The following is a 24,499-nucleotide window of genomic DNA, read 5'->3' as shown; positions in this document are numbered from 1 at the left end:
CTGAAAATACAAAATTAACCAGGTGTGGTGGGACACGCCTGATGTCCCAGCTACTTGGGATGCTGAGACAGAAGAATTGCTTGAACCCAGGAGGTGGAGGCTGCAGTGAGCCGAGATCATGTCACTGCCCTCCAGCCAGGGCAAGACAGAGTGAGACTCCATCTCAAAAAAAAAAAAAAAAGCGTGTAACTGAAACAAAAGTTTTATCGAGTACATCTTAGTGCATGTGATACACTCAAATATGTTTATTTCATTAAAAAATAAAAAGGACTGGTCAGAAAATTTTCTGTAAAGGTTGCTGTCACATTTTTAAAAAAACTCTTTGAAAATGTAAACCATTCTTACTTAGCCTGCGGGCTTTACAAAAACATACTGTGGGATGGATTAGGTTTGCAGGCACTTGGCCTGGATTTTCCAGAGTGCTTACTTAAATTAATTTACCTACCACCAGCCTGCAGTTAGGAAAAAATGACTCTGGTTTGAACTCTAAAGTTTAATTGGGAGAAACCAGTATACCCTTCTCCACACTCCCTTCATATTAAGGCAGTGGTTACTAAACCTGGCAAAATTACCTAGAGAACCTTTTTAAAAATTAGATTCACAGAACTGCTACTGAATCACTTTCTGGGCCCAAGAACCAGTTTTGAAAACCTTAACTTTTGGTAATGCCCTCTAAACCGTCCACAAATGATTGGTAGTTTCTCCCCGCAAGACGCAGCCCTAGTAAGAAAGCAAAATGGTTAACTGTATAGTTTTAGGGAAATAAAGAGCAGTGGTCTTTTAATTGGGTGACATCTCTGTTTCTTTCTCTCTCTCTGTTTTTTTTTTTTTTTTTTTTGAATGCCCTGATACAATTCTTAAGATTAAAATTATATTTTCCTTTGTAGCTTTGCCAATTTGAGAATTTACCCACATGGATTGGTGTTGCTGGACCTTCAGAGTTATGATGGTGATGCGCAAGGCAAAGAAGAGATCGACAGTGTCGGTTTTTCACTTTCATTTACTTGGTGTTTAAGGATCATAGTATCTGCTTAGCTTAGTGTTAAAATAATTTTCTCTTCATTGCTTGCTTTCCAGTTAATTTTAAACTTTCCTCCCTCCACATAAGTGGTTTTAGACTAGAAGTAGTTGTTTAGTTGTTTTTAGGAACTTGGGTGTCAGCGTTCCCTTTTAACTGCCTGAGTGTGAGTAATCTTATTTTCCACTGGAGGGAATAGAAAACCTTTAACCAGGATTTTATAGCTGCAGTACCCTTTGGCCTTCCTCTTCCATGTTATTTTGTTGCTAACTTACACTAAGGTTAGGTCAGCAACATGAAGGGATAGTTGGGATGGGAGAGTGGAATTGGGCCAGGCCTACAGGCTGCTAGAGGGCAGGAGGAGGGACAGGTCAATCTTGCACAGCTCTGTCAACACGGCCTCAGTTGTTGGGTCTGTAATTTAGCTGTTCCACGCAGCTTATTCTGCAAGCCCATTGATTTTTCTTTTAATTGTAGATTTTGAACAAAGTAGAAGAAAGAATGAAAGAATTGAGTCAGGACAGTACTGGGCGGGTGAAACGGTAAGTCCACTCTTGAATGTCCTTTTATATTTAATCGATTGAAACAATGATAGTTGGCTGGGCGCAGTAGCTCACACCTGTAATCCCAGCAATTTCGGAGGCCGAGGCAGGCAGATCACTTTAAGTCAGGAGTTTGAGACCAGCCTGGCCAACATGACAAAACACCGTCTCTACTAAAAATACAAAAATTAGCTGGGTGTGGTGGTGCATGCCTGTAATTCTAGCTACTTGAAAGACTGGTGCATGCAAATAGCTTGAACCCAGGAGGCAGAGGTTGCAGTGAGCCGAGATCGCACCACTGCACTCCGGCCTGGGTGACACAATGAGACTGTCTCAAAAAAAAAGAAAAAAAAAAATTAGAATGGCGGTGTTGTCCCCAGTAGTGTCTGCTTGAGATATGGAAAACATCAAACTCAGCACCTCCTTCTGGCAACATGGTGAACCAAACTGCTGGGCCCCTCACACCAAAACAAGATAGTGTATGAACATACATGTGCATGGATGCACACACAAAAATGCTAGGTAAAATGAAACTAAGGCAGAAAGGAGATAGGCACCAACTCCAAGGAGTTGGAACTGCATAAAGTGGAGACCCAGGTAGAGCTGCCACCTCATCAAAGGGTGCTAGAAAACACCTGACTTCAGTTCGAGACCAGCCTGACCAACATGGGCGAAACCCTGTCTCTTCTAAAAATACAAAAATTAGCCAGGCTTGGTGGTGCACGCCTGTAATCCTAGCTTCTCAGGAGCCTGAGGCAGGAGAATCGCTTGAACCCGGGAAGTGGAGGTTGCAGTGAGCTGAGATTGCACCACTGCACTCCAACCTGGGCAACAGAGTGAAATTCCATCTCAAAAAAAAAAAACCTGACTTGGACCCTTCCCGGAAAGAGAAAAGGTCACTTTTTCTCCTTCAGGGCCCCAGAGTAAAGTTAAGCAATTTTAAGAGACTCTGACCAGGTGGGGTGATAAGAAAATTTGCCTCAAGGCTTTCAAAGAAGAAAACTTTCCAAGATACTAAGAATTGATAGGCCGCCAACCTTAAGCTGCCATAGGCAGGTTATTTTCAAGTGATCATTTTCAAGGAAAATGAAGCTCTCCCTATCAAGTGGAATGGACACTAGCCCCACATGGCTATTTAAAGTTAGTTGAAATACACAATTCAGTTCCTTAGTCACAATAGCTAGTGGTTAGTGTCTGCCATGTGGGACAATACAACTACGGAACATTTTCATCATCTAAATTTCTGTCGGACACTGCCGAAGTGTTTGCCAGTGGTGTCAGATTTTAAAAGAATGCAGTTTTGACTTCTGTGGGAAGGAACTGGAGGGAATTAAGTAGTGCTTTGGATAGACAGCATGTAAATGCAGGACAATTTACTCTTGCCCTGCCTTGGTGGATCCTCACCAGGCCTTAAGGCATAGAAGTCCTGTCCCTTGCTCATAAAATTAACCTCATAGTTGCAGAGATAAGCGAGGGACTTCCTCATTGCTGAGCAAGGGGTATATAGGTTTCTCCAGTTCATGGCACTTTCCAGAAGAAGGAATCCTTATTGGCAAGCGTTAGGATGTTTAAGTACTTAATTACTCACCATGCTGAGTTTGATCAGCCCATAAGAAAGCTCTAGAGCAGATGTAAGATAACTAGGTAATTGTTTAATCTCCTGTAGTTAAAGAGGAAAGCAGGAAACTGAAAGTGAAAAGAAGAGGCCACAGTATAGAACTGTCTACTTTTTTGAGATCTGTTAGAGCACTCAGGTTCTTTTAGAGCACCCAAGCTCAGTTCAAGGTCCCTAGCCATGTCTCTCACCCTTCATCTTCCTTTAAAAGCACATCCACACCCATATGCCCATATCACTTTTTGGACATGTCATCTTTTCCTGTTTGCAGGGTTTTCCTTATCTACACCCATTTGCAATGAACAGGTTCCCCACTGTCAGAAAGGGTCTTAACTCGATGATAATGAATTGGTCCACATCAAAATGTGGTCTGATTTTTATCAGTTACCTCTATGAGTGGGTAAACAGAATACATTTATGGGCTTCAGCATTCGTGAGAAGTCTGGATCTTTTCTTTTTTTTTTGGTATAAGAGTTTTCTAAGAGTGGAGTTAAGCTTTAGATCTTCAAAATACCTTGCCTATGCTTGTCACAGTTTTTATTTTCATGAAATAAGGTTGATGAGAGCTGGAAATTGGGAATATTTTGTTGTAAGCCCTTTGTTACTGGCCTCAAAAGGACAAGGATTGCTATACTTTTTTTTTTTTAATGTGGAGAATAAAGATCAGAGGTTAAATGTTAGAGATGAAATCATTAACAAATAACCCGTAACATCTGAAATGATTCCCCTTTGTTAAGTTAAATCTGAATTTTTGACTAAGAAGCTATGGGATGTACTTGAATTTATTTTTGTTTTCTGCTTTCAAGTGAAAAGGAACAAGAAAACAAGGTCACATAAATTAACTTTGATTTTAAAAGGTTCTTGCAATTTACACAGTATACCTGAGGCCTGGGCTGTAATCTGCCTGAATTGGTATAGTCCAGTTTCATTTTTCAGCAGTGAAGTTTGAAACGAGTTTGATAGGGGACTCCATAGTACCTCCTGGTAGCCCGTTATAGGGCTACCAGGGAGATGCCCTTTAATGCTAGGTTGAGCACTTCATCAGGGTAACGTCATTTACATCCTGTTAAGATGCTTTTTTCTTTGCCAGTCTTTAAAAACCATAGTGTTACAATCTGGAAAAGAGCTCTTCACCTTAGCCAAGGCACTATTGACACAATTGAGAACAGACACTTTATTTTCAGTGGGTTTGTCTCTAGTGCAGTAATTTCCCATAGCTGGCTGGCTGTCAAGGAGAGGGTAGTCTTCCTCCCCTGGAAGTGAGTGACTTTGTCCTTCTTCCAGTGCCATGGGTGGCTCACTCTCATCTCACTCCCCACCATCAGCCAGGGGTAGAAGAGGCTTCCTCCAAGTCCTGTTTGCCTGCTCTCTAGCGGTTGTCCTGATTGGTGCTTCACATTTTCCAATTTTTTCTAGAGGAAAAACCCTCTAGAATGCCTCACATTCTCAAAGCTGAATTTGTTCACATGGAGTTTGGTAAAGAAGTGGTTAAATCAAGAGTTGTCAGGATTACATGAATTTATGGGAGTTTGCCTTTTCAATCTCAGTGTTCTTTATAGATGTTAGTATTCCCTCATAGAAAGCCTCATTAACTTGTAACAGGTTTAGACTGTACTCTTGGAATCTGGTGAGCAGGGAAGGGAAAGAGACTCATAGGAGTAAGTCAGGCCGCATATCCCAGCATTTTAGATATCTACAACTGTGCATCATGGCGTTTTAATATCGAACACTACTGTGTTTGAGAACACATGACTCACGCGGTTGTGTTATGTATGCAGTGAGCTCTCCTTTTCTTTGTGTTTGACTTGCCAAGCCCCTTTTCCAGGTCTGTTTTTTCCTGTCATTTAGTGTCCTCTGCTGGTACTTTCTAGTACATTCATCCTGTGAAAAATACCGGGTATTTACAAAAGAATGAATGAAAAAGTCATGTTGCAGCCTCTCTAGTAGTAACTGGTTCAGGCCAGAATCTTCTACATGCTAAAACCACTGGTAAAGGTTTGTTGGGGGTGAGGACTTTCACCTAGTTTCAGAGGACCACCCCACAGCCTGCTTAGTAATTTCAAAGGGTGAAAAGGTACCTTTGCAGATGGAGAGATCTCATGAATACCACTTTAACCAAGTGATCACAGACTTAGCATCACCAATAGTAGGACAAATACACATCTTGTGTTCCCAATGTGATGCCTGTGTAATTAATATATGTCAACCTGATTCTAACCATGAAGAGTGAGAGATTATCAGGTAAACCCATATGAGTCGTTTTTCGGCAGAATAGCTGGTCTATACTTTGAGATCTCAATGTCATGAAACATACCAGTAAAAAAAAAAAAATTCTACATTACATGAGTATAAAAAAGAAAAAAATAATAGGGACATGCAGTGTATGAACCTTTATTCAAGAGCAGAACATCTATAAAGGACATAACTGGCATAATTGGGGACACTTGAAGATGGACTCTGTACTAGATAACCATATGATACCCATGTGAACTGGTGTGAATGTGGTAATGTCAATGTAGTTATGTAGATAGTCTTAAGAGACGGATACTGCTGGAGCATTTGAAGTATGAAGTGTGCAGTGGCCATCTTCTTCAGCTTTTTGTTAGAGAAAATCTACAGCATGACAGGAGTTTTTAAAAAGTGAACTGTGTACAATAGTGGTCAACATTTGGTGGTGGCCGTGATTATATAAAACTAAAAGCCCAAGCTTTGGATTTGTTTTGTGCTTGTCAGAAGTCGGCAGTCATGTGGCTTTCTTTTGCATACTCTTCATCCCAGGTCCACTTGTAAGGCAGTGTTCTAGTAAGGTACATTGCTGTTTTTCTCTTTTTCCAGATTACCACCCATAGTGCGAGGAGGAGCCATTGACAGATATTGGCCAACCGCTGATGGGCGCCTGGTTGAATATGACATAGATGAAGTGGTATATGACGAAGATTCACCTTATCAAAATATAAAAATTCTACACTCGAAGCAGTTTGGAAATATTCTCATCCTTAGTGGGGATGTTAGTAAGTATTCCATCCCTGCCCCGATCACATAACAAAGTGGTGATATGTTAGATGATGGTGTTTTCCTGACAGTTATTGCTGTTGTGGATTTGTTTGAGTTTGTTTCTGACACTGCTGGTGTTTGAGATGCACATTTATGTCATATTAACCTGTGGATTGTCTGGGCTTTCACATAAACTTCGTCTTGACATTGCCTCCTTAGTAATGAATATTTAGATTGTGTTTCAAAAGAAAATGCATTTGCGTATTACAAAAAAAAAAAAAACCTTTTTGTTACAGAACAGTTGAAACCTAAGTAGACAAATTAGTGTGATGAACCCGCATGTACTCACCGTTGAGTGTGAACAATTATCAACTCCTAGCCAGTCTTATTTTGCCTAAACCCCAGTCTACTTTGTCCCTCTCATATTATTTTGAAGCGGCTCACAGACATCATATTATTTCATTTGTTAAGATGTAACTGCTTTTAATTATTTGCTATATTGACACATTTTTAAGGCTGGATTTTCTTTCCACTGACTAATGTCCATTTGTATAAGGTGTCAGATGATCAGGGTTGATGAAAAAGTCCTCAATGGAAAAAAAAAGCTTGCATATTGTTCACAGTTTTAAAAAATTGAAAATGAAAAATTTACATTTTGGGCTAGATCCCAGCACTTCAGTGTGGCGGGGCCAGGTGGTTTGTGTGTGAAGGTAGACTCACCATTTGGATTTGTTTCTCCTCTGTAGATTTGGCAGAGAGTGATTTGGCGTATACCCGGGCCATCATGGGCAGTGGCAAAGAAGATTACACTGGCAAGGATGTACTCATTCTGGGAGGTGGAGATGGAGGCATATTGTATGAAATAGTTAAACTAAAACCAAAGATGGTCACTATGGTAGAGATATCCTTTGTTGTATGAGAGAACAAGTTCAGTGGGCTTCTTTTGTTTCCTTCCTTCCTTTGGTGTCTCACAACTCAAATTAATGTTACCACAGACTAGAGGCAAATGTGTTACCCATACCCAGACTGCTTTGAACAGACAAGTTAGTAACAGTACCCTTTTACGTGGCCATCAACAAAGAAATAATCGGCTGGGCACAGTGGCTCATGCCTGTAATCCAAGCACTTTGGGAGGCCGTGGCAGGTGCATCACCTGAGGTCAGGAGTTCAAGACCAGCCTAATCAACATGGCGAAACCCCGTCTCTACTAAAAATACAAAAATTAGCCAGGCATGGTGGCGGGCACCTGTAATCCCAGCTACTTGGGAGGCTGAGACAGGAGAATTGCTTGAACCTGAGGTGGCAGAGGTTGCAGTAAGCCAAGATCGCGCCACTTCACTCTAGCCTGGGCGACAGAGTGAGACTCCGTTTCAAAAACAAACAAATAATCTACCTAGTTGAGGATTAAAGAGCAAATGACTTTGATACTGTGTCTGCTGCCCGGCAGTTTCCAAAATGACTTCCCTAAAGCTATCTCATGAGGAGAAAAGAAGATTCAGTTCCTTTTGCATGTCCTTGGTGGGAAAATAAAGTCACTCACTGCCTCATTCATCATTTTGTCAAATTTGTGATACCCAAGTTAGCATTATAAAATCTTTGTCTTAACCCTTTCTTTAAAGTATTACTATTTAAGAATTCTTTGATATACCCAAATTCTCCTTAACCTGTTTCGGACATTGACCAAATGGTGATCGATGGGTGTAAGAAATACATGCGAAAAACGTGTGGCGATGTCTTAGACAATCTTAAAGGAGACTGCTATCAGGTAATTATGTTTTCTGGATAATATAGTTTTAAGTCAACTGATAATATAATTGATTTAAGTTATTGATCAGAATCGTGCCTTATTAAAACAGCTTTTAGTATAATTGGTTGAGAAGATAAATACGTCATCTGTCTCTTCGTGTGAGTTATATGTATATTTGTATTTAGGGTACACATGTACCAATGATGGGAATGCACCAACTCCAGATTCTCTGAATGGAATAAAATGAATTCTGTTTTTTGTGGGGTTTTCTTTGTTTGTTTGTTTTTTTAATACTTCTAGGGTACCTGTGCAGAACATGCAGGTTTGTTACATAGGTATACACGTGGCATGGTGGTTCGCTGCGCCTGTCAACTCATCATCTAGGTTTTAAGCCCTGCAAGCATTAGGCATTTCTCCTAATGCTATCCCTCCCCTAAGCCCCTATCCCCCGACCGGCCCCAGTGTGTGATGTTCCCCTCACTGTGTCCATGTGTTCTCATTGTTCATCTCACACTTACAAGTGAGAACATGCGGTGTTTGGTTTTCTGTTCTTGTGTTAGTTTGCCGAGAATTATGGTTTGCAGCTTCATCCATGTCCCTGCAAAGGACATGAACTCGTCCTTTTTTATGGCTGCATAGTATTCCATGGTGTATGTGTGCCACATTTTCTTTATCTAGCCTATCCTTGATGGGCATTTGAGTTGGTTCCAAGTCTTTGCTTTTATGAATGGTGCCGCAGTAAACCTACGTGTGCATGTGCCTTTATAGTAGAATGATTTATAATCCTTTGGATATATACCCAGTAATGAGATTGCTAGGTCAAATGGTATTTCTGGTTCTAGATCCTTGAGGAATTGCCACACTGTCTTCCACAATGGTTGAACTAATTTACACTCCCACCAACAGTGTAAAAGCATTCCTATTTCTCCACATCCTCTCCAGCATCCGTTGTTTCCTGACTTTTTAATGATCGCCATTGTAACTCCAGCCTGGGCCGCAGAGCGAGAATGTCTCGAAACGAAAAGAAAATTTTAATTAAAAAAACCTTAATAATAATAATAAAAAAAGAAAACCTTAATAGTAAAATCAAGTAGTACACAAAACTAAAGATTGCTTTTACATATGTGCAAAATTTCCAAGTAAAATAATAAGCTAAATCTGTCATCTTAAAGAAGTCTATATTATGCTCAAGTAGGATTTAGTTAGAAGTGTAAAGATTTGAATTTTAAGAAATCTGTCAACTTAATTCATTATGTGAGTAAAGGAGGAAAATAACAGATGACAAAGAATTTGAGAATATTTAGCAGTCATTTTTAATAAAAACTAATGCAGTATACTTACGTAAAATTAGCCAGGTGTGGTGGCGTGTGCCTGTAATTCCAGCTACATTGGAGGCTGAGGCAGGAGAATTGCTTGAACCCGGAAGGTGGAGGTTGCAGTGAGCCGAGATTGCACCACTGCACTCCAGCCTGTTCAACAGAGGGAGACTCTGTCTCTAAAAAAAAAAAAAAAAAAATATATATATATATATTTTTTTAATTTTATATATATATATTATATATATTTTATATATATAATATATATATAACAAATCTGTACATGTACTCCCTGAATCTAAAATAAAAGTTAAAGTATAAATTACTTGAATAAAATAAAATTGCAATAGAGATGAAACTACCTAAACATTAGTATAAATTAGGTTATAGTAAATAGAAAAATAGAAAATATAATAAATATAATAGATAGCAGAAGCCATTTCCACTGAAAATAGGAAGAAGATGAGGATGCCAATTATCTTTTTCACATTGTTTTTTGAGGCAGCTGAGATAGTAAAGTAGAAAGATGAAAACAGTATAAATCTAATTATTTGCAGATGATATGAATACTAGAAAAGCCAGGAAACTTACATAGAAAATTATTTGAATTCATGAGAATTTGGTAAAGTGATTGGATAAAGCCAGCCTAGATTTTTTTCTCTATACTAAATGCTAAATCATTTAAATAGGATTTCCTTCCCATCCATTTCCTTTCAAAGTAATCAAGTGTTAAATTCCTAGGAATATATATTTAACAAGAATGGTATTGTGAGACTGGTATGAATTATATTAAGATCTTATTGAAAGACATCAAAGTCTGAATATGTGGAGAGGCATGCTTTATTTCTTGTATTGAAATAACAGAACAGGCCGGGCGCGGTGGCTCAAGCCTGTAATCCCAGCACTTAGGGAGGCCGAGACGGGCGGATCACAAGGTCCGGAGATCGAGACAGTCCTGGATAAGACGGTGAAACCCCGTCTCTACTAAAAAATACAAAAAAACTAGCCGGGCGAGGTGGCTGGCGCCTGTAGTCCCAGCTACTCGGGAGGCTGAGGCAGGAGAATGGCGTAAACCAGGGAGGCGGAGCTTGCAGTGAGCTGAGATCCAGCCACTGCACTCCAGCCTGGGTGACAGAGCGAGACTCCGTCTCAAAAAAAAAAAAAAAAAAAAAAAGAAATAACAGAACAGGCCGGGCTTGGTGGCTCACCTGTAATCCCAGCACTTTGGGAGGCTGAGGTGGGCAGATCACTTGAAGTCAGGAGTTGGAGAACAGCCTGGTCAACATGGTGAAATCCCATCTCTACTAAAAATACAAAAATTAGCCAGACGTGGTGGTGGGTGCTTGTAATCCAGCTACTCTGGAGGCTGAGGCAGGAGAGTGGCTTGAACTCGGGAGGTGGAGGTTGCAGTGAGCCGAGATTGCACCACTGCACTCCAGCCTGGGTGACAGAGCAAGACTCTGTCAAAAAGAAAAAAAACAACACAGAACAATGTCTATTTCTTCCCAATTTATTATGTGTAATCCCAAGGAGAGGGGAGGGGTTTAAAAGTAGACCAACTGATTTTAAAGTTTATTTGTAAAAACAAATATCTAAGAATACCCAAGAAAACTCGAAAAAAGAATCACAGTGTGAAGCGAAATATGTCCTATTCGTTGTTAATGTACTATAAGGCACAGTAATCAAATAGGAAGTATGAAAGGAATACACAATACCTAGGAGTGTCAAAGGAACTTGAACAGGTCTGCGTATGTGTTCCTACACACTGCTAATATGGTCTAAGATGCATTTCAGTCGACTTGGGAAAAGGTTTGGTTGAGTTAATGTGTGCGATGCCGGTATAATGAGTTAACCATCTGCATGAGAACCAAGTTAGCCAACCATAGAAATAGGAATTTTGGTGACTTAGGCTCTAAATGTAAACACTAATACATTTAAGACAATTTAGAGTACTTAACCTTGGAGTTGGGAAATCTCTTAAAAGATAGGACACTCAAACTGTTAATGGTATTATGTTGTCCTTACCAAGCCAAAAGTTCAGACTAGAAGAAAGACTGGTAACAAGCGTGACAGGGAATTGATCCCTTGAATAATGCAGAGTCCCTACAGCTTCGAAATGAAGTTAACTAACTTTAAAAAAGTATAAAGGGTATATTTACTGGTACTTCTCAGAATAAGTCAAATAACCTGTAAAAAGTACCACAAGACAGGCCGGGCGCATTGGCTCATGCCTGTAATCCCAGCACTTTGGGAGGCTGAGGTGGGCAGATCACAAGGTCAGGAGATCGAGACCATCCTGGCTAACACAGTGAAACCCCGGCTATACGAAAAAATAGAAAAAATTAGCCGGGCGTGGTGGTGGGCACCTGTAGTCTCAGTTACTCAGGAGGCTGAGGCAGGAGAAAGGCGTGAACCCGGGAGGTGGAGCTTGCAGTGAGCCAAGATTGCCCCACTGCACTCCAGCCTGGGCGACAAAGCAAGACTCCATCTCAAAAAAAAAAAAAAAAAAAGTACCACAAGACGGTCACCCCTGTTGGTGGCCCAGGAAGTTCTTGTGAAAACATTAGCAACAGACTTCACAAAATTTAGTAGAGGAGCAATATTCCACGCTGAGGAGGATGCGAGGAGGAGACAGGTGCTCATATGCATTGCTGTTTGACATGTGAAATGCTATGAAAACCGAAACACATGGCTTCTACCCTGTGTTTGAGCACCCAGCCCACAGTTAAAAAGGTGTCACTACAAGGTTTTATTATAGATGTGCTTGTAGTGGCCAAGGCTTGGCGATGACAACAGAAAGAACGTTTTTAGTGGAATGGCGTATTTTTAAAAATGTGTGTTATTACCTGGAGAGATGTTCGGTGAAAATGTTCAAGTTCCGAATGATGTGCGTGATCCAAATTTTACAAAAGAGCACATATATTTGTATTTGTGTGCAAGTATTTGTAAGAATCTCTGTGAACGTATGGAAAAATTATGAGCATATCAAACAGGATTCATAGTGAATTGAAGGCAACTGTGGTGTTAGTACCTCCACAGGTATGATGCATTAAGTGAGACAAGTTATAAAACAATAGGACAGAAAAGTCCCAGTTTCTTACAACTGTGAGGCTATAAGAAGAATGATGAGAAACAACATGGGCTAGGTTATTTTAGGGAATTGTGGTGAACTCTTTTTGGTTTTTTTTTTGAGACAAGGTCTTGCTCTGTCACTCAGGCTGGAGCGCTGGAGCGCAGTGGTGTCATGATCATGGCTCACTACACCCTCGAACTCCCAGGCTCAAGCGATCCTCCCACCTCAGCTTCCTGAGTAGCTGGGACTACAGGCACATACCACTAGGCCCAGCTGGTTTTTCTATTTTTTCTAGAGACAGGCTTTTACCATGTCGCCCAGGCTGCTCTAGAACTCCTGGTCTCCAGTGTTCCGCCCACCTCAACTTCCCAAAGTACTGGGATTACAGGTGTTGGGCCACTGCTCCTGGCCTGGCAAAGTCTTAAACTCTTGATTTCTGACTATTGTATGTAATTTTTCTTTTACTTAATGTATTTTTTTTTTTGAATTAGAAAACTAAAAGATGACCGTAACTCCTGTTTAGTTTAGGATGTTGCTTAGATCCAGATGTGTCCCCAGCATAGAGCCTCAGTACTTCAAATATACAGCTGACCTCAAACTTCTTTCCTGTATTAACTATGTATGATCTGTATGGGAATTCCAGCTGGACTCTTGATTGACTCTGATGGTGGGAGCTGTTATATATAGCTTTATTAGCAGTAGCCAAGCATTAGAGAAAATTGAGGAACAACATGTTTATAGTTTGAGTAACATGCAAAAATAAATCCATAAACAATGAAGTCATTCAGTGCTTAGTATAAAAGAAAAATTAGGCTGGGTACGGTGGCTCATGCCTCTAATCCCAGCACTATGAGAGTCTAAGGTGGGCAGATTGCTTGAGCCCAGGAGTTCAAGACCAACCTGGGCAACATAGTGAGACCCTGTCTCTAGAAAAACTTTTTAAAAATAGTTTATTAATTTTAAAAAATAAGAAAAATCAAAAGAAGATGATACAAATAGTGGTAGGAGAGGCAGTATAGATTAGAGATGAAATTATGTAGTTGGCTTTCAGATAGTAATAGGTATACTTCGTGGATCTGTGGGCAAGCTGGATAACACCTCAAGTTTGTTTCTACATTGGTAAAATGGATAATAGTGCCTCTAGTATTGTTGCTTTATTGAAATGAGAAGGCATATAAAGCATATATGGTAAGCACTTAATTTTTGCTATTAATAGACATAGATGAAAGTTTTTTGGTTCCTGTAGCAGATGCTGTGGATATAAGCCCCCACTTGGTATTTTTTTCCTCCTTCCTTTACTATTGTTTTTTGTTTAACTACATCCACATGTTGGCTTACTCATCTATTCCTGTTCTTTCTGGAAGGTTCTAATAGAAGACTGTATTCCGGTACTGAAGAGGTACGCCAAAGAAGGGAGAGAATTTGATTATGTGATTAATGATTTGACTGCTGTTCCAATCTCCACGTCTCCAGAAGAAGGTAGATTTTTTTTGTAAACCAGGATACTTATGATGGAAATGTTTCTCTGGGCACCATGTGAGGGTGAAAGGATCTTAGAGATTGTCTAGTTCTCTCACATTTTTAGGGAGTTAAATTGAGGTCCATGGTGGAAAGATGACTGGATTTGGCTTCAATTCCTGTTCTGCCACTAAATGAGTGAACTCATTCAGTCATTTGAAACAAAAATGAAATAAAATGACTCATTACATTATTGAGACGGTAAATCATTTGATAATGTATTTAATGTATGTGATTTTCAACCTGTATTGGTACAAATTGGTCACTTATCTAACAACAGATAATTCCCTTTCTCAAACCATATGTTTGTTCAAAATCACAGCTAGTTCATGTTTTTTCTATAAACTCAAGTTCCTGCTGAGTTTGCAGACTCTGAATTTCTCTCAGGATTTTGCTGCTTGCCCCCTTATTTAAAGCAGTTTTCTTTCACGTTTCGGCCACTGCCTTTGTGTCGAATCTATTGGTATTTTGAGAGCAGTGCTAGGTAGATGTGATTTTGGCATCCAAAATCAATTTCATTATCGTTCATGAACAAGCTCTTTGAATAGTGAGTGGGTCTCACACTTGTGGCTCTTTTTCTTCTTCCCCTTTTGGTATTGAGTATTTGAATATTTTACTTCAGATGTTGTGGATACGTACAAACCCATATTTATGAAACTTGTTCTTTTAAACCTTCAGATTCCACATGGGAGTTTCTCAGACTGATTCTTGACCTCTCAATGAAAGTGTTGAAACAGGATGGGAAATATTTTACACAGGTAGGCTACTTAACAGTTTTTTTCCTCAAAACACTCTTAAGATTTTTATATTTTGAAATCTGAATGCACATTTTTGAAATTTATTAAGGATAGAGCAGCATCATTGGTTTATGTTGTTTCAAACAGTAAGCTTCTAAGTGGACCTGTCCTCTGCTGGGAATTAATGAGTTATCAGCCCTGGTCTTTCGCTGTAGTATGAGCTGCTGCCACCTGATGGAGACACAGACTGATTTTCTTTTTTTCCCCTCCCCTCATCAACATACACTTGAAGTAGCTCTGGCTGTACTGTGAACTCCTGCCACCAGATGGAAGCAGATTGTGGTGTTTTTCTCAATCTCTAGGGGATTCTAAAACTTTAAAGATTTCATTTTTTGGTGTTAAAAATATACATATATATCTTCTATTGAAATCCTTAACAAAATTTTGAAAATGACAGCAAAGACAGCTAATTGATAATCTAGTCTCTTGGTACAAAATTCCTTGATTCATAAACATAAACACTTACATAGCATCATACTCTGGATCTCTGAATTATTCTGAGTTCACAGGAAAATCCCCTCCTCCATTTTTTAAAGTACTGCCAGCCTGGGCAACATAGTAAGACTCCATCTCTACAAAACATTTAAAAGATTAGCTGGGCATGGTGGTGCATGCCTGTAGTCCTAACTCTGGAGGCCGAGGTGGGAGGATTGTTTGAGCCTGGGAGGTTGAAGCTATAGTGAGCTATGATCGTGCCACTGCCCTCCAGCCTGGGTGACAGAGTGAGACCTTGACTCAAAAATAAACACAGTATTAGTTTACTGTATTTAAATGTCAGGAACAGGCCAGGTGTGGTGGCTTACGCCTGTAATCCCAGCACTTTGGGAGGCCGAGGCAGTTAGATTACCTGAGGTCAAGGAGTTTGAGACCAGCCTGGCCAACATGGTGAAACCCCGTCTCTACTAAAAATACAAAAATGAGCCAGGCATGGTAGCAGGAGCCTGTAATCCCAGCTACTCAGGAGCCTGAGGCAGGACATTGCTTGAACCCGGGAGGCGGAGGTTGCAATGAGCCGAGATTGCACCCCTGGGCTCCAGCCTGGGCCACAGAGCAAGACTCCGTCTCCAAAAAAAAAAAAAAAAAAGTCAGGAACAGGTAGAGGTTTTAACTTTATTCTCCTGAGGAGATGTTTGCAAGCAGACCCTATCCTGGACATTTTATGGAATCTGAGATTAATAATGCTGAAAACAACTTAGCAATTCTAAGAGACATCTTGATTCAGGCTCCAGCCTATCCTGTTGTTCCGCTCTTCCCTCTGCATGCAAGACCTGCAGGCACATTGTGCTTAATCTTAGACTTTGCGCTTGGTGAAAATGTTGGGAAACTTTGAGGAGAGCAAAGCCCTATCTGTTAATGGAGTGTCTCTCCCCCACCACCCCAAGGTTTAGAAACGATTTTTACAAACATGTTGTAGATGGATATAACTATTCAAAGCCAGGAGTCTGCAAACATTGGGCCAAATCTGGCCTCCTGCTTGCTTGTTTGTAAAGTTTTCTTGGCACACAGACACGCCCATTTATTACATAGTGTCTGTGGCTGCTTTTGAACTGAGTAGTTGTGGTAGATACTGTATGATCTGCAGAGCCTAAAATAGTTTCTGTCTGACCCTTTACAGAGGAAGTTTGCTGACCCCTGTCTTATAGGAAACCTGCAGTGAAACCTGCTCAAATGAAGCTTTCTTATTGTAAAGAAGCAAGTTGGACTTTCTTATGATGGTTGTTTTTTCTTTTTTTTTTTGAGACGGAGTCTTGCTCTGTCGCCCAGGCTGGAGTGCAGTGGCGTGATCTCAGCTCACTGCAACCTCCACCTCCTGGGTTCAAGCGATTCTCCTGCCTCAGCCTCCTGAGTAGCTGGGATTATAGGCATGTGCCACCATGCCCAGCTGATTTTTTTGTATTTTTAGTAGAGATGGGGTTTCTCCATGTTGGTCAGGCTGGTCTCAAACTCCCAACCTCAGGTGATCCATTCCCCTTGGCCTCCCAAAGTGCTGGGATTACAGGCGTGAGCCACTGCACCCAGCCATGATGGGCATTTTTTAAGCAGAGCATATGGAATCTTTTTCTTTTCATTTTTTTGAGCTAGGTTCTTGGTATGTAGCCTAGGCCGGAGTGCAGTGGCACAGTGGCGCTCATTGCAGCCTCAACCTCCCAGGCTGAAGTGATCGTCTTGCTTTGCCCCTCCCAAAGTGCTGGGATTACAGGCATCCATTGCCAGGCCTGGCTAATTTTTGTAGAGATGAGGTCTCACTATGTTGCCCAGGTTGGCCTTAAACTCCTAGATTCGAGTAATCCTCCTACGTCAGCCTCCTGAATTGTTGAGATTACAGCCATTAGTGACCGTGCCCAGCCAGAATTTTTTCTTTTAGGTTTCTGCAAACACATAGAAGAAAATCTCAAGCAGCTTAAATCAAGGAAAAATGTGAGGCTCTGGGATCTTGAACAAAAAGAGGCTGAAAAAAATTTGGATCCACTACAAACTAGCCAGTCTGTAGTACAAAAGACAGGACAAAAGAGACAGCCACACTAACTCCACCTGTTGTCTACTACAACCGTGTGACTATTGTTCTTTTGTTCTGAATATTGGCATGGCAGGCCACCTCCTATGGAGAGCCGTTATCTTAGTATGAAAGGCTAATAGAATGCTTGCTTAGTGTACTACCACAACCCATTTGTAAATATTAATGACCCAGGCTTTGATATCTTGCCTTTGCCAATAGACTTTTTACCAAAATCAAAAGGATTGTATGCCCAGGGCTGTCTTGGTTTCTAAGAATTGTCCGAAAGACATATGACGTGTTTTCTGTCCCCATGTTCATTACAGTTAGAACCACAAAACAATCTCATTATATAACACCTGGGGTTCATTCAGTACATTTGGTGGTTGACAGTGTCACATGGTAAGATTTATGTGGACAGGCATGTATAGCCCTTTTAAGAAGTAGTAATTAAGTCAAAAAGCAAGTGATTCGACTCAGGATGTATTGATGTAGTTGCCACAGGGCAGTTTTGTTTTTTTTTTTTAACTGCCAGGTGACATACTTAGGAGGTAACCCAGATTCCTGGCATGCCCACCCACCTTGCCCAAGTGTGCAGCTTAGAACTGGAGTCAGGTTAAGGGTGGGATGAAAATGTGTTGTTTGGCTGGGCGCGGTGGCTCAAGCCTGTAATCCCAGCACTTTGGGAGGCCGAGACGGGCGGATCACGAGGTCAGGAGATCGAGACCATCCTGGCTAACACGGTGAAACCTCGTCTCTATTAAGAAATACAAAAAACTAGCCGGGCGAGGTGGCGGGCGCCTGTAGTCCCAGCTACTCGGGAGGCTGAGGCAGGAGAATGGCGTGAACCTGGGAGGCGGAGCTTGCAGTAAGCTGAGATCCGGCCACTGCACTCCAGCCTGGGTGACAGAGCGAGACTCCGTCTCAAAAAAAAAAAAAAAAAAAAACCACAAAATGTGTTGTTTTACAGAAGCTAAATGTTCCCACCTAAAACTGCTAGCATCACAGTGGTGAGTTTGTGATGTCATTGGTATTACTGTGGCTGCCTGAACGCAGCCTTGTCAGCATCCCAGGAAGCTGGGGAATGCATCGTGGAGAGGCGTGGGAATCAAGGTGGGCCAATAGAATTTGAATTGGGGAGGAAGTGTTTTCATGGAACCTAGGAGGCAGATCCTGGGACTTGACCTTCCTCTCTTCTCTCCCTCCAGCCCCATTTAAAAAAAAACCTGTAAGTTATATTTCTCTCTCATTCCTGCTTGCCTTCTAGAAGCAACCCATCCTTGGTCTCACTTTTTTCCGTTTCTGTATCTTCTAGATGGTTCTTACATATATGATTTCCTAAATCATTATACTATGTAATTTTATTTGCTTTTGAACTTGATAAAAGTTGCTAAGGATGTATTCTTCTATACCTGTTACTGAGGTGTCATGTGCCTGTAATCCTAACTACTCAGGAGGATCGCTTGAGCCCAGGAGTTCGAGGACAGCCTGGGCAACATAGTGAAGACCCCACCTCTAAAATAAACAAAAGCAAATGTCACCTGTCCACACCTAACATGGGGAAAAGAACTTTCTAGAACTGAAGCTATAGAATTTGGATTTAATCCCCTAGTGAAGCCTCAAAGGGTTAAATAAACCAATGACTAATAAAATGTGAGTTTGCAGGATTGCAGGTAAAAAAAGAAACAACTTGCTGAAACACTGAAACTCCCCACACTTAAGAAAGAAAATCACTGGCTAAAATCTGTTAAAACCAATATGCCCCATTAGAATTTGCACAGAACAAGCTTGCTGATGTCACAGCCTAAGTTTTCACCACTTGCTTCATACTAACCACTTCCCCGCCCTCAAGATTGCACACAAGACCCACTAGTGGGCAGAAAGAGATAACCATATGTGCCTGAGGATTTTCCAGATCTACCCTTTCCATCCACAAATCAATCACCTGCAAATCTCAGAACCTACCCCTTAAATTTTTTTTTTTTGGAGATGGAGATGGAGATGGAGATGGAGTCTCACTCTGTGGCCCGGGCTGGAGTACAGTGGCTCGATCCCTGCTCACTGCAACCTTTGCCTCCCGGGTTCAAGCACCTCTCCTGCCTCAGCCTCCCAAGTAGCTGGGATTGCAGGTGTGTGCCACCACACCTGGCTAATTTTTGTATTTTTAGAAGAGATGGGATTTCACCATGTTGGCCAGACTGCTCTCGAACTCCTGACCTGAAGTGATCCGCCTGCCTCGGCCTCCAAAGTGTTAGGATTACAGGTGTGAGCCACTGCAGCCAGCCCCTTAAACCTTTTCTAATAAAAGGACTGCCTTTAAGCCCAGCACAGGGAAACATATTTAAGCTGGACTCCTGTCTCCTTGTTAGTTGACTTACAATAAAAAGCTTTTCTTAGGCCAGGCTCGGTGGCTCATGCCTGTAATCCCAGCATTTGGGGAGGCTAAGGTGGGAGGATTGCTTGAGGCCAGGGGTTTGAGGCTGCACTGAGCTGTGATCACAGCACTGTACTTCAGCCTGAGCAACACAGCAAGACCCTGTCTCTGAAAAGAAATTAAAATAAGCTTTGCTTTTCTTAAAACCCCAGTGTCCTAATACTGACTTCTAGAACATTGGGCAGTGAGCCCCTTTTTCTTCGATAATGCCAGGTGTGGCCCCACCCCTTGTTCCATCCCTTTTTCTTATCCTTAATGGGTGCTTAATTCTTTGCTATTAGATTTTTATTCATCTCCCATTTGTTTCTCTTAAAAAGAAAAAATGTCATTCCATTTAAATAGACAGGAAAGTGAAATGTATCATGTTACTTTTTTGGGTAGGTCTCTATTTGTGGTGTGCGTTTTCTTCTTTTTTTGAAACTTCTTGACAATGTTGGGAAAGAACAAATTGAAACTTTCCTATTTTCTTACCACAGTCTATGTAAGGAAGTCTTCCCATATAACCTCTATAAAGAGAGAGTGTGGTGTCAATTTTAACATGGCAAAGCCATTAACTGTGCACCTTGGTGGCATTTTCATTCTATAGCTTCCCCAGTGGCGATGGGTTCTAAAAACAACTGGGCAGTTTTTTATTTGTGAATCTTAAATTACACGTGTGGTGTTTATATGCTCTCATGGTGAACTTGATGTTGAAACCAAATTACATGCTGGCAAAGGGCACTTTGACCATGGCCATATCCCACTGCGGGACCCTAGATGATGGGTTACTAAACAGTCTGGCACTGAAGGATGACGTCATGTTGAGTGAATGTGCTAAGTTAAAACCACCAAGGCCAGCTCTCAGAATAATTCTAACCTCTTGCCCGTGACTAGCTGGCTGGTTGGTTTTGAAAGCCATTCTCAGGAGTTCTTACATCACAGGCTGCCTTTATTTGTAAATAATTTTCATCTTGCATTATACTTAGCTATTTTGAGGCAAATTAAGAGTAACTTTTTTTTTGAATTGGAGTTTCGCTCTTGTTGCCCGGGCTGGAGTGCAATGGCGCAATCTCAGCTCATTGCAACCTCCACCTCCTGGGTTCAAGTGGTTCTTCTGTCTTAGCCTCCTGAGTAGCTGGGAATACAGGTGCATGCCACTACGCCTGGCTAGTTTTTGTATTTTTAGTAGAGATAGGGTTTCACCATGTTGACCAGGCTGGCCTCAAACTCCTGACCTCAAGTGATCCACCTGCCTCAGCCTCCCAAAGTGCTGGGATTACAGGCCTGAGCCAGCACTTCCAGTGAAGAGTAACTTTCTTAAGAAATGGAATCAGCCACCTGGATTCAGTATTACTGTCTTGTGAATACCAACTTCAGAGATTAAAAGGAAATAGTTGGTATTTCCTTTTAATCTCTGTATATAAATACCAGTTTTGTTTTCTAAATTCATAATGAAAATCATTTGGGGAAAATTGTGCTAAAAGGATGATAAAGGCTTCCCCAGACTTAATCCAAATTTACATTTTAACAAGATCCCCTATGATATCATATGTACATTAAGGAGTTAGAAGCATTGCTCTAGAGTTGGGCAAATACTGTATCCATTCAGCAACTCTGCTATACCTTGGCTGGCATCTCTTGAATTCTCTTCACCTTTTTTTCCTTATGGTCACAAGATGGCTGCTGCAGCTCCAAATATCACATCTAGGTTATAGCTTGGAAGAAAGTTGAAGAGGCGGGTGGCTCTCTCTTTGTTCTGAATCAAAAGCTTTTCCAGGAGCTACCAGCAAACTTGCAGTATGTGTCATTGACTACCCCTAGCTGCTGGAGATGCTGAAAATGGGGTGACTGGAAAGGGAGAAATGCTAGAATAATGAAGTTGAGAGAAAGTTTTTGATAAGGTGTGCAACTGGGGGATATCCCTAGCATATATATCCTGAATAGACTTTTGTTCTCTTATACACAGATTCTAGGAAAAAAAATAGGGGTGAATATAGTTCTGTGTCAACATTTTAGACTCTTAGGAGAATTGTAGTTTAAACCATTGTGGAAATCAAGAACACTATCTTTTTGATACTTCGTTTATAACATAATGGTGACCGTTATTGAGAAAATTTCCTTTGAATATGTTATTTGTATGAATCTTTGCAAATTGCATGGTTTTAATTCAGTGACTGTGTCACTAATAAGAAATCGGTTTCACTGCTTTCTATCATTTCATATTCTAATAATTTGAAATGGCTTGGTCAATGAGGTAGAAGGATAACGAGCTCTAATGGGTCTATAAATAGAATGCAGTGTGATTTGTGAAAATACAGAAGCCTTATCTTGTTTTTAAAGATGAACTTTTATCTAAAGCTAGAAATGTTCTTCTTTATTAACGACCTTCAGATGAGTGGGGCCCTTGGAAGGACTCAAGAATCCCATTTGCTTATCTCTCTTTGATTTAGGGGAACTGTGTCAATCTGACAGAAGCGCTGTCGCTCTATGAAGAACAGCTGGGGCACCTGTATTGTCCTGTGGAATTTTCAAAGGAGATCGTCTGTGTCCCTTCATATTTGGAATTGTATCCTTTGACCATGACATTATTTTGCCAGATCAAAGCACCCAAGTAAATCCTATGCCAATTAAAAAATTTAAATCCCAATAATAAACAATTAGCTTAGCCGTAGAGTATATAAAGCCCTGGTTCTCAAGCTTCGGTGCACATTGGAAACCCCCGAGAAGCTTTAAATAAAATCTAACATTCTAGACTCCCATTCTCAAAAGTTTTGGCGGGCGCTTGCCACAGCTTTCCAGGTGCTTTTAATGATCAAGCACTACTGGTGTAAAGCATCGGTTCTCAAAGGTGTTGCCAGACCTGCAGCATCGCTCAAGAACTAGTTAGACATGGACATTCTTAAGTCCCACCCCAACCTGCTGCCCAGTCAGAGGAATTCTGGAGGTGGGGGCCCAGTGACCTGTTCTACCAGCCTTCCCAGGGATTTATGTGCACCTAAAAAGTTTGAGAAGCCCTAGTCTAAAATAACCATCCTACCTGTGGCAGGTAAAATGTCTAAAGACACTCATTCTACTCTTACATTAAAATTACCTGATGTTAATACTAGTTTCTACACTTGATGCTAATTTGCAGTAGAGATCGAGAACTAGAATGATGTTGGGGACTGCACAGTTAGCGTTGGTGTTCTCTGTTCCACTTAGTAAAGTTAGTCTAGAGAAATAAAACATGGAGAAAAAAGGAAATGAGAGCATTATCATTGGAAATTTGTGCCACAACACAGCTGTGGGCTATAGTCTGCAGACAACAGCTTCCTTATCTGCTGTTGCCAAGTCCAGGTTCCTGTGACGGCAGGTTTTTTTGTTTTTTTTTTTTTGCTGTCAAGGTTGCTCTGCGACTGCTGCTGACCTCCAGTGAGGCCTGGTCCCATCAGGCTGGGGCAGAGCCCGGCAGCGCAGACTGCCTGCTGAGACCAGATGGCCAGCAAGAGGCAATAAGAACCCTCTAGATCCTCCACGTGAGGAGGGGGCACTCCGCCTGCTGGGTGGCCGTGTCCCTCCACAGCGTGTACAGAGCTTCAGCATCTCCTCCCAACTGTCCACCTTCGTTTAGGGTTCCCCTCAGCATGTTTGTCAGGCCTGTGTTTGCATGTTTGGAGATTTGAGAAATGAGTTGATAACATTTGAGGCAAAGGCTTCCACCTGCTAGTTCTTCTCTCTCCCTCCTTCCTTCCCTCTCCTTTACTCCTCTGACCTTTTTTCCTCTCCTTCTTCCCTCTCTTCCCTCCCCCTTCTCTCCCTTCCTTGCATTTCCCGCTACCCCAGTTTTCCCTCCCTCCCTCCCTCCTTTCCTCCTTCCTTCCTTTCCTTCTTCCTGCCTTTCCTTCTCATACTAATTCCCTAAAACTTGTGAGACTTTGGATCGGTAGTGTTACCTGAGAGAATATTTGTGTTCCTTTAGCCTTCTGTTGTCCACTCAGTACCTCCTTCAGACATCCCAGGTGGTGGGGATGTCCCCAGGCTGCAGAGTGGCCTTATTCAAAGGCCTTCATTCTCATTCCCACAGTGCTTTAAGCCATGAAGCTTTTCATCCGTCTTTCAATTTGTAGGCCAGCAAACGAATTACAAGTGATGCCTTTTCTTCCTTGAATTACCTGCTTTTATTCCTTGACTCCCTGACCAGGTGGGTATTTTACACTGTTTGGAAGAAAGCTAAACCTTGAAGATCAATAGCCCCTAATCACATGTGCTGCGAATGGCCTTCCTGACCTCCATATGCTGTACATGACATCGAAATGAGTCAGGCAATTGATTGTGAATTCCTTAAAGTTTTCCTTTTTTTAATAATTATTTTTAATTTAAACAAGCAAATGGCAAATGTATATTTTGATGAGCTTAGGGTGTTATTTTTTTTTGAAAGTCAGCTGAAGGATGGTTAGACAGCACAGCGAAGACTGCTAAATGCACTGACCTCCCCTCCCCCCGCCATTAGAATGTGATTTTTGTTCCTTTTTATTTCTCTGTGGGCTTTTGTTTTTGTTTTTGTTTTTGTTTTTGTTTTCGTAGATCTTCAATTTGGATATTTGGAGGAGTAAACATCGTTGTTTTGCTGGAGGGATGATCTTGATGATGTTTCTTTCCCCAAAAATTGACTTAGATATTAAAATTTGGTGCTTATAAGAGAGAGTTAAAAAAATAAATAGGATTGCTTCAATTAAAATTACAAAAGAGACATTTCACGTGTTCTGTCGTTTTATTTCAGCCCAGTCCCTTCTTTCTAACTTGTGATCTCATAGATCAATGGTATCTCCTGGTCTGTTTCTGGTTCTATCACTCCATGTCATTTATCTCTTTATAATAGGATGGCCTTGGGGCCTTTTTTGAACAGTAGTAATGACTTCATTCGCCACTGTGCTAAATGATACACAACCTATTACATTCACCAGTCCTTCATTATACCATTGACCTGAGGCTA

At 41.1% G+C, this 24,499-nt stretch overlaps 1 protein-coding gene across 1 annotated transcript in view; it reads left to right on the top strand.

Annotated features, from left to right (window-relative positions):
- Positions 1-24,258, top strand: part of LOC105478217 (spermine synthase) — a 57,231-nt gene extending 32,973 nt beyond the window's left edge. The window contains exons 3-11 of the mRNA XM_011735346.2: positions 888-981; positions 1,496-1,560; positions 6,011-6,186; positions 6,916-7,070; positions 7,845-7,934; positions 13,670-13,784; positions 14,502-14,581; positions 21,978-22,093; positions 23,708-24,258. Coding sequence (XP_011733648.1) covers positions 888-981; positions 1,496-1,560; positions 6,011-6,186; positions 6,916-7,070; positions 7,845-7,934; positions 13,670-13,784; positions 14,502-14,581; positions 21,978-22,093; positions 23,708-23,747 — 931 coding nt within the window. The 3' untranslated portion in view covers positions 23,748-24,258. The remainder of the gene's footprint in view (positions 1-887; positions 982-1,495; positions 1,561-6,010; positions 6,187-6,915; positions 7,071-7,844; positions 7,935-13,669; positions 13,785-14,501; positions 14,582-21,977; positions 22,094-23,707) is intronic.
- Positions 24,259-24,499: the final 241 nt, after the last annotated feature.

The sequence above is a fragment of the Macaca nemestrina genome, chromosome X (genome assembly GCF_043159975.1).
Source record: "Macaca nemestrina isolate mMacNem1 chromosome X, mMacNem.hap1, whole genome shotgun sequence".
NCBI lineage: Eukaryota > Metazoa > Chordata > Mammalia > Primates > Cercopithecidae > Macaca > Macaca nemestrina.
Note: the sequence above shows the minus strand (reverse complement) of the source record. Positions and strands in the feature narration are given on the sequence as shown.